The sequence below is a fragment of the Heptranchias perlo genome, chromosome 29 (genome assembly GCF_035084215.1).
Source record: "Heptranchias perlo isolate sHepPer1 chromosome 29, sHepPer1.hap1, whole genome shotgun sequence".
NCBI lineage: Eukaryota > Metazoa > Chordata > Chondrichthyes > Hexanchiformes > Hexanchidae > Heptranchias > Heptranchias perlo.
Genome location: NC_090353.1, coordinates 10906488 through 10921378, shown reverse-complemented (window position 1 = coordinate 10921378; position 14891 = coordinate 10906488). Strand labels below are relative to the sequence as shown.

The window sequence follows — 14891 nt, the reverse complement described above, 5'->3', positions numbered from 1 at the left end:
AAATTTGGCAAATATTTTTCACAAAGACAGTATCCCTTTAAACTGTTTTCACCACAGTAATGACACAAGATACAGTGACGATGCAGATTTGCATAATCTCGGCACTAAACATGACCTAATGATTCTGGTCAATCCACTGCTGAAGGCATAAGGCACTGTTCGAGCTCACTATCCAGTGACAAGAGAACTTAGTTATCACTGACTTAACAATATGCGGATCAATATAATTTTCAAGTACTATTATGACTTTACCTTTTGTCGGTGGTACTTTTCAGGGCTCCGCCTCTTAAATTGCACAAACAGCAATCCTGAAATTAGGAGGAAAATTTTTAAAAAGTTAAGAAATAGCAATTAAAAAAATAACAGCAAAGAAAGTATTTCTACCTGACTTGCATCTGAATCCACAGGACAGAGTCTAAAACACAAAGAAAATGGTCGAATTTTTCATTTAAGACTAAACAAGTCGGCTTTTACTCCTTGTGTTTACAGTATTCGTATTTTGCAGAAGGCAGACATATCTAGAGCACCAAGCCACCCCTCGACAAAAGCTAGTTACACACTTTTGTAACGCCAGGTCCCTGCATGGCATTTACCAATTAAAAATCACTTGAAGGATCGAGAGTAACAAAACACAAGGGGGAGGCGGGGGGAGGGGAAGAGAGAGGAACAGGGGAAAGCAAAAGATATTAAGCAGCAGCATGGTGAAAGACAAAAATCAACCCAAGTTGTTCCAATGGGTGAAACTGGTAAACATCTCTCTCCATCTCCCTTCAGCCTCTTCCCCTAATACAATATCCATGTGTCTATCAGCTCTCAAAGATCAACTAGGGAATACAGGTAAAGTTTTAGTTGAGTCCATGTAGTTTGTTGTAAAGGGGAGCTCAGCAGAAAACTGATCTGCCTTAATTCACTCTGACATGAGTCAGCCAAACCAATTAAAGACAGGGAAGAATCCAAACTGAGATAGAAACTTGCAGACTGGATTAACAAGGTGAGGGATGAACCTTTACCTGCTCAGAAGGTCACAAAATAAATATGGATGAGGATTTGACCCATCCTACTTCATCCAATAGAACAAAACCTAGCTCCCCCCTGCTCCTTCAGTGCATCAAACGGTTTCCTAAGTGCCTCCACTACCATACCCGGAAGTTCATTCCAAATATCAGTTATAAATCTGTCTTTCATCAGTTTGACTTAAAACCACACCCACTATTGTCCTACAGTCACAGTGTAACTTGAAGAACTGTTCTGAAATTATCATTTAGCATCTATATACTTATGAGGTCTCCTCTTAGTCACCTCCTTTCAATAACTTGTATTTATTTAGCACCTTTAACATAGTAAAATGTCCAAAGCGTTTCACAGAAGCATAATCAGATAAAAATTGACACTGAGCCAAAGGACACATTAGGTCAGATGACCAAACGCTTGGTCAAAGAGGTAGGTTTTAAGCAGAGTCTTGGAGGAGAGGTCGAGAGGAGAAGAGGTTTGGGGTTGGGAATTCCAGAGGTTAGCGCCTCGGCGGCTGAAGGCACGGCCGCCAATGTTGTGGCAAAAGAAATGGGGGATGTACAAGAGGCCAGAGTTGGAGGAACAGAGTTCTCAGTGGGTTATAGGGCTCGAGGAGGTTACAGAGATAGGGAGGGGTGAGGCCATGGAGGGATTTGAACACGTGGATGAGAATTTTAAAAATCGAGGTGTTGGTGGACTGGGAGCCAATGTAGGTCAGCGAGTACTGGGGTGATGGGTGAGCGGGATTGAAGGCTGAAGAGACAGTCTCCTAAGTCTTTCCTCATAACTCAGCCCTACACCTAGTGGCTGTTGTCTGCATTACCTTCAGGTTTGATATCTCCCTTATGTCTTGGTGACCAAAACGATTTGTCTATTAATTTTGACAAATAACCTGAAAATGTCAAGTTAAGGAAAATATTGCCATGCTATTTCAATTTAAAAAATACATCATGTCTGGCTTTACATGGAAGTTGGAAAGGAAGAAATGAAATATTATCCCCAGTCAGTGTCCTGTAACAATCTGGCTGAATTGAAGCCATTTCCTCTGAAATCATTGGATCCAATCAATGAAAAAAAAATTCCAGCATAGTTGCCTTCTTTTGACTCATCCTTGTGTACTAAAATCATGTTCATTTGATGCATAGCAACTCACTGCAAGACAAGTCATCTTTCTCATAGTCAGTACTGACAACTTTTCTCAGCCTAACATTGCAACCATCAGAGAGTTAGAAAAAAAAATCTCCACACAGCACACTCAATGTGCATGAACAGCCCTCACCGAAAACGGAAAAAAATGTTCAATAACCTACAATAATCCAGAACAAGAGGGCATAATCTTGAAATTGGAGCTAAGCCATTTAGGAATGAAATCAGAAAGCATTTTTTTATGCAAATGGTAGTGGAAATCTGGAACCCGCTCCCCCAAAAGGCTGCTGGGTCAATTGATATTTTCAAGACTGGGATTGATAGATTTTCGTTGGCTAAGGGTATGGAGAAAGGGCGGGTAAATGGAGTTGAGGTACAGATCAGCCATGATCTAATTGAATGGCGGAACAGGCTCGAGGGACTGAACGGCCTACTCCTGTTCCTATTTGACATTTAATATTTAATATCAAGCAACCTCATTGTCACCATTCAAGTTCAAGGTCTTGCAAAACACTCCCACCTCACCCAAGATGAACTTAAAACCGTTTTATCTTAAGCGACTAGGGAACCTGTCATCCTGAAGCCTTAGAGGGCATCCTGATCTGCCGTCAACCAATTATTTTGTGAACATCAAAAACCCTCAGTGTACTCCTACAGAGCACACTCACAATCGTTAGTAGAATCATTCCTGATAAAAAGTAATCTTTTAAACTGAACTTTATTTCCAATTTTTATACATTTTTCATCAAAGAACTGGAGGGAAAGAAGGGGCTAAAGGGAGCTCACTGGCATAAGGATAATTCTTCGTTTTGTAGTTTGGCAAATCTATCCAGACACTGCCTGTTGATTTACAATTTTTGAAATTAATACGGTCAGTTTGAAAACACAACTTTGAAGCTTATGTTGCTGCATATTGCTAGAAACATTGCTATAAGATAGTCTATTGATAACACACAACAGAATCAGCTGCAGGAGGACAGGGGATGGGGAATGAAAACGATTGCTTAACTTGTGGCACGAGAGTTTGAATCTCATCTGAAAAGAAGGGACCAAGTCTCTATCTGAAATCCTGATCCTATCAAAGGCTGCAAGTAAACAGGTTGGAAAGTTCTAATCAATGTTGTATTGAGACACCCAGAGAAAAGATGGCAATAATTCAGCAGTGATCAAGTATTCAAGTAAACCAAAAGGATGGATGGTGTGGGAAACTGAAATGGCACCATGGTGCAGTGGGAAAAATGGTGTAATTCAGAGGGTGGATTTGAGGCAACATTTGAGGGGTTCTTTGCTACAATTAACCCACATTATACTCAACCTGAAGTCAGCTTCATCTTCATAATCACCCCAAATAAAAATGCTTCATGCCCTCCTCTTTTGATCAAGTGCAAATAAAAAAAAAGAGGGACTCTGTTAGGCAAAACTGCAGAAATGTTATAAAATGGACGAGAACAGATTCAAAGTTCAAGATTATGAGCACGTTAACACAGGGCCAATGTTACATGTTACAAAAAAAATCAAGGACACAAAAAGGCCATTCTGCCCATGAAGCTCATCCATTTTTAGCACTAGTCGTATTTAGAACCTGCCTGTTTCTGCCTCTACTCACCCAGCAAATGATTCCAAACATTGATCTTACTTGGAGAAAACAAGGTCTTGTTGGTTTTAAATTTACTTTTCCCTAATTTGATCTTACTTTCCTGGCTTAATCTGAAGTACAGTGAAACTTGTACAAATGGACAACCCCAAAAAACGGACACCTGCAAAAAACGGACAATTATTGACAGCCCCAAATAACTTACGTTGTATTAGATACAAGTTGCACCTTCAAACCACGGACACTCACAAATTACAAACTATGGACAGCCTTCAATGCACTAAGTCAGTTTACAACTTAAAACAAGGTACACTCAGTACTTGGGGGGCAGCAGCGGGTAAAAGAAATTTGCGGAATTGTGATTTCTTTACCCAGCATCCAGAGAAACCGCTGTATCTCTGGGATTGAATGCTGGCATGGTTCTATCCCAGGGATACAGCGGTTTCTCTGCTGCGAGGGATGCTGGGTAAAGAACTCCCCATTCCACAAAAGCCGGGAACTGCACCGGGCAACATCACGTCTCACTCCACCAGTACATCAGGTACTGATGAGCCACTAACAGCCCCCTACCCACCCGAGGGTTCCCAACCCTACCAGAATGACCGAGAGTTTCCTGGAATCTGGGGGTTCTTATCCTGACCGCTGCCTACACAGCCCAGGAGATCCCCAATTTAAATTTAACACCGCAGTGCGCCCACATGAACAACAGAACTTGAGGTACTGTAAATAATTCTGAGCTGTTAGCCTGGCGTTGGGAATTAGAATGATAGTAAACTGCATTAATTTAAAACACAATCATTTCCTGTCTTTTGCACGGAGTTCACACCGGCCACTGCTCCGAGCTGTCACCCGCAAAGAGCCGCGACCACTGTAGGGGGGAACCCCGGGGAGGGGGGTGGTGTTAGGAATCCAGGCCCCGGTCGGGGGGGGGTTCAAGAGTTTGGAGGGAGAAGGAGAGGGTGACTGGGGAATGGGAGCTCGGGAGAGATGGAGACTGGGGGAGCGGGCGTGGGGACCAGCATTTCCTGCAGAGTTTCTTGAATTTTTAAAAATATTATTCGTTCATGGGATGTGGGCGTCGCTGGCAAGGCCAGCATTTATTGCCCATCCCTAATTGCCCTTGAGAAGGTGGTGGTGAGCCGCCTTCTTGAACTGTTGCAGTCCGTGTGGTGAAGGTTCTCCCACAGTGCGGTTCGGTCGGGAGTTCCAGGATTTTCACCCAGTGACGATGAAGGAATGTCGATATATTTCCAAGTCAGGATGGTGGGTGACTTGGAGGGGAACGTGCAGGTGGTGGTGTGCCTATGTGCCTGCTGCTCTTGTCCTTCTAGGTGGTAGAGGTCACGGGTTTGGGAGGTGCTGTCGAAGAAGCCTTGGCGAGTTGCTCCAGTGCATCCTGTGGATGGTACACACTGCAGCCATGGTGCGCCGGTGGTGAAGGGAGTGAGCTTCTTGAGTGTTGTTGGAGCTGCACTCATCCAGGCAAGTGGAGAGTATTGCATCACACTCCTGACTTGTGCCTTGTAGATGGTGGAAAGGCTTTGGGGAGTCAGGAGGTGAGTCACTCGCCGCAGAATACCCAGCCTCTGACCTGCTCTTGTAGCCACGGTATTTATGTGGCTGGTCCAGTAAGTCTCTGGTCAATGGTGACCCCCAGGATGTTGATGGTGGGGGATTCAGCAATGGTAATGCCGCTGAATGTCATGGGGAGGTGGTTAGACTCTCACTTGTTGGAGATGGTCATTGCCTGGCACTTGTCTGGCGCGAATGTTACTTGCCACTTATCAGCCCAAGCCTGGATGTTGTCCAGGTCTTGCTGCTTGTGGGCACGGACTGTTTCATTATCTGAGGGGTTGCGAATGGAACTGAACACTGTGCAATCAGCAGCTAATATCCCCATTTCTGACCTTATGATGGAGGGAGGGTCATTGATGAAGCAGCTGAAGATGGTTGGGCCTAGGACACTGCCCAGATGAACTCCTGCAGCAATATCCTGGGGCTGAGATGATTGGCCTCCAACAACCACTACCATCTTCCTTTGTGCTAGGTATGACTCCAGCCACTGGAGAGTTTTCCCCGATACCCATTGACTTCAATTTTACTAGGGCTCCTTGGTGCCACACTCGGTCAAATGCTGCCTTGATGTCAAGGCAGTCACTCTCACCTCACCTCTGGAATTCAGCTCTTTTGTCCATGTTTGGACCAAGGCTGTAATGAGGTCTGGAGCCGAGTGGTCCTGGCGGAACCCAAAATGAGCATCGGTGAGCAGGTTATTGGAGAGTAAGTGCCGCTTGATAGCACTGTCAACAATACCTTCCATCACTTTGCTGATGATTGAGAGTAGACTGATGGGGTGGTAATTGGCCGGATTGGATTGGTCCTGCTTTTTGTGCACAGGGCATACCTGGGCAATTTTCCACATTGTCGGGTAGATACCAGTGTTGTCGCTGTACTGGAACAGTTTGGCTAGAGGTGCGGCTAGTTCTGGAGCACAAGTCTTCAGCGCTACAGCCGGGATGTTGTTGGAGCCCATAGCCTTTGCTGTATCCAATGCACTCAGCCGGTTCTTGATATCACGTGGAGTGAATCGAATTGGCTGAAGACTGGCTTCTGCGAAGGTGTGGATATCAGGAGGAGACAGAGATGGCTCATCCACTCGGCACTTCTGGCTGAAGATGGTTGCCTTGTCTTTTGCACTCAAGTGCTGTACTCCGCCATCATTGCAGATGGGGATGTTTTCAGAGCCTCCTCCTCCCATTAGTTGTTTAATTGTCCACCACCATTCACGACTGGATGTGGCAGGTCTGCAGAGCTTCGATCTGATCTGTTGGTTGTGAAATTGCTTAGCTCTGTCTATAGCATGTTGCTTCCGCTGTTTAGCATGCATGTAGTCCTGTGTTATAGCTTCACCAGGATGGCACCTCATTTTTAGATATGCCTGGTGCTGCTCCTGGCATGCTCTTCTGCACTCCTCATTGAACCAGGGTTGATCCCCTGGCTTGTTGGTAATGGTAGAGTGAGGAATATGTCAGGCCATGAGGTTAAAGATTGTGCTGGAATACAATTCTGCTGCTGCTGATGGCCCACAGCGCCTCATGGATGCCCAGTTTTGAGCTGCTAGATCTGTTCTGAATCTATTCCATTTAGCACGGTGATAGTGCCACACAACATGCTGGATGGTGTCCTCAGTGCGAAGACGGGACTTTGTCTCCACAAGGACTGTGCAGTGGTCACTCCTACCAATACTGTCATGGACAGATGCATTTGCGACAGGTAGATTGGTGAGGACGAGGTCAAGTAGGTTTTTCCCTTGTGTTGGTTCGCTCACCACCTGCCACAGGCCCAGTCTGGCAGCTATGTCCTTCTGGACTCGGCCAGCTCGGTCAGTCGTGGTGCTACCGAGCCACTCTTGGTGATGGACATCGAAGTCCCCCACCCAGAGAACATTCTGTGCCCTTGCTACCCTCAGTGCTTCCTCCAAGTGGTGTTCAACATGGAGGAGTACTGATTCATCAGCTGAGGGAGGGCGGTAGGTGGTAATCAGCAGGAGGTTTCCTTGCCCATGTTTGACCTGATGCCATGAAATTTCATGGGGTCTGGAGTCAATGTTGAGGACTCCCAGGACCACTCCCTCCTGACTGTATATCACTGTACCACCACCTCTGGTGGCTCTGTCCTGCCGGTGGGACAGGCCATACCCATGGATAGTGATGGAAGAGTCTGGGACGTTGGCTGAAAGGTATGATTCTATGAGTATGGCTATGTCAGGCTGTTGCTTGACTAGTCTGTGGGACAGCTCTCCCAATTTTGGCACAAGTCCTCAGATGTTAGTGAGGAGGACTTTGCAGGGTCGACTGGGCTTGGTTTGCCTTTGTCGTGTCTGGTGCCTAGTGGTCCGATGCCGGGTGGTCTGTCCGGTCTTATTCTTATTCTGACGTTTTGTAGCGAGATTGTACAACTGAGTGGCTTGCTCGGCCATTTCAGAGGGTGATTAAGAATCAACCACATTGCTGTGGGTCTGGAGTCACATATAGGCCAGACCAGGTAAGGATGGCAGGTTTCCTTCCCCAAAGGACATTAGTGATGGGTTTTTATGACAGTCTGGTAGTTTCACGGCCACCATTACTGATACTAGTTTTTTTTTTAATTACAGATTTAATTTAATTAATTGAATTTAAATTGAGAGCTGTTAGACCACGGGATCCTTCACCACATGTGGCTAGTGAGGTAGAGACTAAAACTTCATTTCAAAGGGAATGGGGTAAATATTTGATCATGTGATCAGACGTCACAGTCAGATGTCGTGATCAGAATGTCACATGATGAAACCTCCAGGAATGCTACTCTAACCTACCCCTGAGCACTTCAAACATTAGTGGCTGCAGTTCATGGAAGGAGGGGGGTCCCAGACAGGGATCTGCAGGTCATTAATCCCCCTCAATTTGGCTGGGATCTCACAGGTACTCCAGCCCTACAGCAGCCTTCTCGCCCTGTACAGGCTGCCAACATAGCATATCCCAGGATCTGGACATCCCTCCCTCAATGGAAAAGGAACCCAGGACAGCAATGAACTGAAATCATATCCCGCTGGCAGGGCTCCAGAATTAGGCACGATCCCAGGTGTAGATGGAAAAAAAGGAAAGCTGCAGGAGATACAGTCAATCCAGGGATATATGGCTCATCCGGTATACTGTATATGCAACAAACATTTTGAAAATAAGGATGCCTGATGCAAGTCCCTTAGGTGTCCCTAGTTTACAGGTTTCACTGTAGCTGGATTACTTAACTAATTATATACTATTTAATATCTTATACACCATGCTGAGGTCTCACTTTCTTAGACTAGTTTGATGGGACAAATAGCCATTTCTCATTTTTGACCATCTTTCTCCTCATTCCTCATAGACTACCCCCTTTACACTTTGTATTCGTCATGTTGCTCCTCTCTGCATTGCATGCTTTTTTATAGCATGGTGATTAGAACTGAAATCAGTGCTGCAACTGTACTGTGATCAATGCTGTGTGTGAAAAGCTTTAGGTGCATTTTGCATATTAAACTCATTTTAACCATCACTACCTAAGGTGCTTTAACCTACAAAATATGAAATTATTCAGGCACTGTTGTGAGATCAGAAAGAATAAATTACATCGTGAGGAACAGGAGTCGGTTTGCCAGTGATAAGCTGATTATGATATACAGTGCTATGATCAAAAGCAGACTTCACTGCACTTACTTGCATACTTCAAAAAATAAATCACTTCCAGTTTTACCTCATATCTCTCTCAAAGGCCTCTTCCTCTGTTAACCGTGTCTTGTGATGTGAGAATCAGAGCTGAAGAGCCAATTTCTGGCTCAAGCTGAAAGGTACAGTGGCTCCAGGAGTGAAACACAGGACAGATGAATTGGTCCCGAGCTCCTCTTTGGAGCTGAGGCTACTTAACTCTGATCTCCCTGACACCTCTCAATTCCTGAGAGCCAGCCGCACGAGCAGCAGCCGAAGCCTGGTGATTAATAGTACAAAATAACCAGTCGGCCAGCATCAAGACATCAAATTCTTAGCACCAGCGACTGCAATGAAAGGGGGAGGCTGGCTGCCTTAAGGAACGCACAGCAACACTGCAGCCAAATACTAACTGCAATAAGCTCCAAAGTGACTGCAAAGTTAATTTATGAGTTTGTATTTGGATAAATTGATCATGGGCACTGTATGCAAGGTCATGAGTTGCCATTTCAATCTAATTCACTGTTAATTAGACCAAGAGGTTATCAAGGCATTTTATAGATTCCCTAAAACAGAATATTGGGTATAATGTAAAAACAGTGCTTCTGTACGAATTCAACCATTTTCTCTTAGCCGGGATGCAGGAGCTTTCTATAGGAATCTGCAGAAAAACTCCTATTTTCATCATTCATTGCCAAACTCCCCGCTCTTGTGAAAAACTTTATTAAGTTATAACATACTGGATAGAATTGACTTAAAATCAATGAAGTTCTTGTTTTTCAACAAATGCATCAACTGGGTCAGTCAGAAATACCAAGTGATTGGTAGGAAAGCTTGAACTTTTACCACTCACTCACATTTCTCCCCATCACTGTAAATCCTCCTGATTTGCAGAAAGGCTTCAATATTCCACTTGGGATCAGAATGCGATACAATCGATGTGTATACATGCTCACATCCCACCCACAACTGTCCTTTTTATTATTCATGCATTGCTAGGCCCCGAAAGGGCTCAGGAAGCTTTGTGCATTGCATTTCTATGTTGCCTATCTTTCCTCGGGGAGGTATTTTCTGTAGTAAGGATCGAAAAGGTCACTGCATTTCACGAAATACAGCTATCAGTGTCAGGTATCGGATATGGGTGAGAACACAAAACTGTTTTAAAGGGCATTACTGGCTCAAGAGTGAGTTTTTAAAGACAGGCTTAATTCCTGGAGCAGCTCACTGCAAAAGGTTTACTGCCAGCAAAATCCATCAACTGCACACTTTATTATTTACCACTCTCCCCCCAAAGCCTGTGGTATAGTTCCATGATGCCAGTAGCCCTTCATTAAACCACCAAGCAGCTGTTTATTTATGTGCATGTCTACACATTTGGTACCAGCAGGCTATTCGTTCATGGAGGGCAACACAGCTGAGCCTAATTCTGTCCTCATATGATGCCCACACAGGAGTACTTTCCAATAATGACCACAAGATAGCGACTGAAAGCTGATTTTTTTCTCCCCCCTGCCTGGCTCAGGGGTGACCGGGCCAATTGTAGCACCCTCCCCCTTTCCACTCCTGCCCTGACTGAGATCAGCTAATTGAGCACAAACTAGGGATCGGACATCAGACTTTCTGGTCAGTATGGCTGGCTTGTGGCACTGGGGTGTGACAGTGGAGGGGGTGGTGAAGTCATTAACCAAAAGGCTATGGAGGGGGGAGGGTCACCACCTTTCTATTTATAAAAAGTACACAGCAAAGCGCAATGCTTTCATACACCTGCACAATTGAAAGTGTTAATTTCTCTCTTCCCACCCACCCACCACCCCCCTCCCCAGCCCTGCAACCAGGATAACCTGTGGACCTCAGCAATCCAGGCACTGCATTTATGTCTGTTCGAAACCATTGTACAATATGAAAAACTTACCGCTGTCCAAGCATTGGCTGTACATCTTGAACAGGTCCAGCCATCTTTGACTAAATCTGGTCGAATACCGTAACAACCTGTCAACAGCAAAAAAACTGGTTGGAAACATTGATTTGACAAATGTGCTCATTTATCCTCAAATCAGTGTCTTAATCATAGCAGCTCCTGAGTGTTACTAATTAATCCTCATCTCCCTCAGCATGCTGAGTTTAAGATTAGTCTTCACTGCACAGTAAGGCTCAGGAGATTCTCTACGTAACTTTAAAATCAGCAGTTACAAACTGGCAGAGTACAGCTAGGAGGAGTACTTGTTAAAAAAAAACACTGGATGAAGAGCCTCCAAATGATCCTTTAACATTTAAAAATCTAAAAGAATGTCACAATCTGGTTTGAATATCAGCATTTTAGCTCATCTAAAGGCACGAGCGGCAAATGCCCGACCCAGGAGCTCTTAGAACACTTTTTTAGTACAGGAAGCAGAAATGGAAAGCTGTGAGAGACTATAGTGCGGAAAGACTTCCAAAGAGCTAGTTAGTTTGTGCCAAGCACACAGCACAAATGCAACCATGGTAAAGTTGGCCCGTTTATAACCTATTTTCTGGACAGCCACTCCTTTTATATCAATATTTTCCTCTCTAGAGCAAAGAAAGAATTTTGAATTTTCATTTAATTACCCTGATGACAAGGTGAGATCTAGTGGGTACAGCTTGCCATTTTTGAACAATCTGAACCCCAGTCCTGACTGACACTGGAACTTGAAACTCCGTGGCTAGATTTAGCAGATGTTAGATGGGAGTACACAATGGTAGTGGTACAACAAGTCTTTGGGTTGGTAGGATGAACACTCGAAGCAATTGGCTTATCTAGTGTGTAATGAAACAGGGTTAATTAGTAATCTTACAGTTAAGGATCCTCTGGGGTAGAGTGATCATAATATGATAGAATTTCATGTTGAGTTTGAGTAATGTAGTTAAATCCAAAACTAGGGTCTTAAATTTAAATAAAGCTAATTTCGTAGGTATGAGGGGTGAGTTAGCTAAGGTAGTTTGGGAAATTAGATTAAAAGATATGCCGGTAGATAAGCAATGGTGAACATTTAAAGAAATAATTCATAATTCTCAACGAATATACATTCCCTTGAGGAATAAAAACTCCACGGGAAAAGTGAATTAACCGTGGGTGAGAAGGTGGCAGGTGGAGTATAATGTGGGGAAACTTTGGTAAGAATAGAAAAGCAGAATATTTTTGAAATGGTGAGAGACTAAGAAATGTTGGTATTCAGAGGGATTTGGGTGTCCTTGTAGACGAATCACAGAAAGTTAACATGCACGTACAGCAAGCAATTCGGAAGGCAAATGGTATGTTAGCCTTTATTGCAAAGGGTTGGTGTATAAGAGTAAGGAGGTCTTCTTGTAATATACGGCTCTGGTAAGACCACACCTGGAGTACAGTGTACAGTTTTGGTCTCTTTACCCAAGGAAGGATATACTTGTTTTAGAGGGGGTGCAACGAAGATTCACTAGATTGATTCTTGGGATGAGAAGGTTGTCCTATGAGGAGTGATTGAGTAGAATGGGCCTATTCTCTGGAGTTTAGAAGAATGAGAGGTAATCTCATTGAAACGTATACAATTCTGAGAGGGCTTGGCAGGATAGATACTGAGAAGCTGTTTCCCCTGGCTGGAGTGTCTAGAACATGGGGTCATAGTCCCAAGATAAGGGATCGGCCATTTAGGACCGAGATGAGGAAAAATTTCTTCACTCAGAGGGTTGTGAATCTTTGGAATTCTCTACACCAGAGGTCTGTGGATGCTCAGTCGTTGAGTATATTCGAAACTGAGATTGATGGATTTTTGGGCACTAAGGGAATCTGGGATAGGGCAGGAAAGTGGAATTGAGGTAGAAGATCAGCCATGTTCTTACTGAATAGTGGAGCAGGCTCGAGGGGCCGTATGGCCTACTCCTGCGCCTATTTCTTATGTTTCTTATTGCAAAGTGGGATAATGGTGTCTTCAGTACACGTCTGGTCTTCCTGATCAAATGAGGAAGCAGGATGTTGGCTGGCAAAAGTAGAGATCTAATTTTTTTTTTGGGGAGGATGCAAAGAGGAGAAGGAGAATCCCATCAACTCCAGATAACTGCACTTTAAAGCTACCTTGTGATCATCCATTCAGGATCAGACTTGCATCATTTCCTTTCTGATTGCAGGCTGTTCCAATTTTCAGAGTATTAAAGATTCTTCACTGTGACTAACAAAAATGGATGTACGGACTGGTGGAACTAGACTTAAAAGGGAGCGGCCACAAAGTTCACAATATCCCCTCCCCCAGCCCACAGTTATTTTGTTCATTAGGGATGGAGTTCCCACCTCTGTGATTTAGCAGATTAAACCCAACTTTAACAGGAAATAAATGTGTTGCCTAAGGTGCTTAGCATAATAGTTTCACAAAGAAGTCAGCAGGTACTATTTTGCTTCAGTCACTTTAGCACGGATAGAGATTAAACAAAGACGGGACGAGCATCATTTCATTGCTGCTTCTCCCACAGAGAAGAATAATAATTTCCAGCTTGGGTTACTCATTATTTTTACCTACAAAAATGTTATCACTAAAAGCTACATTAGATTGAAGTTAGCTGAATTCCCAAAGGCCAGAAAAACTCGTTATTACTCATCAAAACAAAAAAAAAAATCCCCAAAGCGAGGGAGAGAGAGAGAGAGAGAAAATGTACAGTAAAACTCAACGATTGTCTAAATGGACCTCATAGGGAACAGGCAAAGTGTGGGGCTATAGCCAGCAGCTACTAGGAGGATCAGTGCAAACATGGGCATGAATTTATATCCAGTCTGTTATGGATGCTAGACATTCAATTTATACAGTGACATTTCGTTAGAACGAGATGAAATGGAAAAGTTCACTTCTAGCCTCTCTCAGTAAGAGAGACACTAGGAGTTTTCTAATTTGATTAAAGATTTGGTTGCAGAAGCAGCTTATATTTGATATTTTCATCTGCTGAAAACAATGGACTGGCAAGCAAGTTCATATATCCTCCCAACCAGGGCAAGATAAACTTTGCACAACTGTCAGCTTCGCTCAGTGGTAGCAGTTTTGCCTGAGTCAGAAGATTGGGGATTCAAGTAGACTTGAGCACATAATTTAGGCCAATACTCCAGCACAGGTCTGAGGGAATGTTGTATTGTCAGAAGTCCTGACTCTTAGCTGAGACGTTAAACCAAAGTCCTGTCTGCTTGTTCAGGTGGGTGTGAAAGATTTCATGCCACTTTGTTGAGGAGGAGGAAGTCTCCTGGTCAACATTCGTCTCAACTCAATACCACCAAAACAGATTATCAGGTCATTTATCTAATTTATTGTTTGTGGGACCTTGCTGTGTTTGCCTACATAACAGCAGCCACTACACTTTAAAAGTAACTCATTGGTTGTGAAGAATTTTGGAATCTCCTGAGGATGTAAAAGGCACTATATAAATTCAAGTTTCCGCTTCCTTTTCTTTGCTGCCCATTATTAGTCAATGGAATTGTGTGATTTTCAAACTTGTATACAGCAGAAAATGAGCTGCCAAAATGAGTTCTGATAGAAGTGCCCCATTTGAAATATTAACCTGCCTTTTCACGCTCAGATGTTGATTGACTGGCTGTGCATTTTCTGTTTCAATTCAGATTTTCAGCCTTCATAGTTCTTTTTATTTCTTGTATAATAGGATTGGTTTCAGTATTAAGTAATTTCTGTTAAAAGGTATACTTTACGTACATTTGTATTCAAGTGAAATGAAATAGCTGTAAAGTTATTGCAATACCCAAAGGGTTAGTGTACATTCAAAGACTGAATCAAACTGCAATTGATGGTGATGTAAATCCCCCACTGTAAAAAAAAAACAAGAGCTGCTGGAAAAGACGGAATAAGGCAAATAAAACACACCCACAAGGCGGCAACTTGGAGATGCCCAGTGGTTCAGCCGTGAAGCCAGCTGGTTACTAGACACAGGTTTTC

The 14891-nt window shown here is 43.7% G+C and overlaps 1 protein-coding gene across 2 annotated transcripts in view; it reads right to left on the bottom strand.

Annotated features, from left to right (window-relative positions):
- Nucleotides 1–14891, bottom strand: part of kdm4b (lysine (K)-specific demethylase 4B) — a 433937-nt gene that overhangs the window by 68041 nt on the left and 351005 nt on the right. For both annotated transcript variants that reach the window (XM_067968101.1, XM_067968102.1), the window contains 2 exons: nt 10886–10962; nt 253–308 (listed from right to left, as the gene is read on the bottom strand). In XM_067968101.1, coding sequence (XP_067824202.1) covers nt 253–308; nt 10886–10962 — 133 coding nt within the window. The remainder of the gene's footprint in view (nt 1–252; nt 309–10885; nt 10963–14891) is intronic.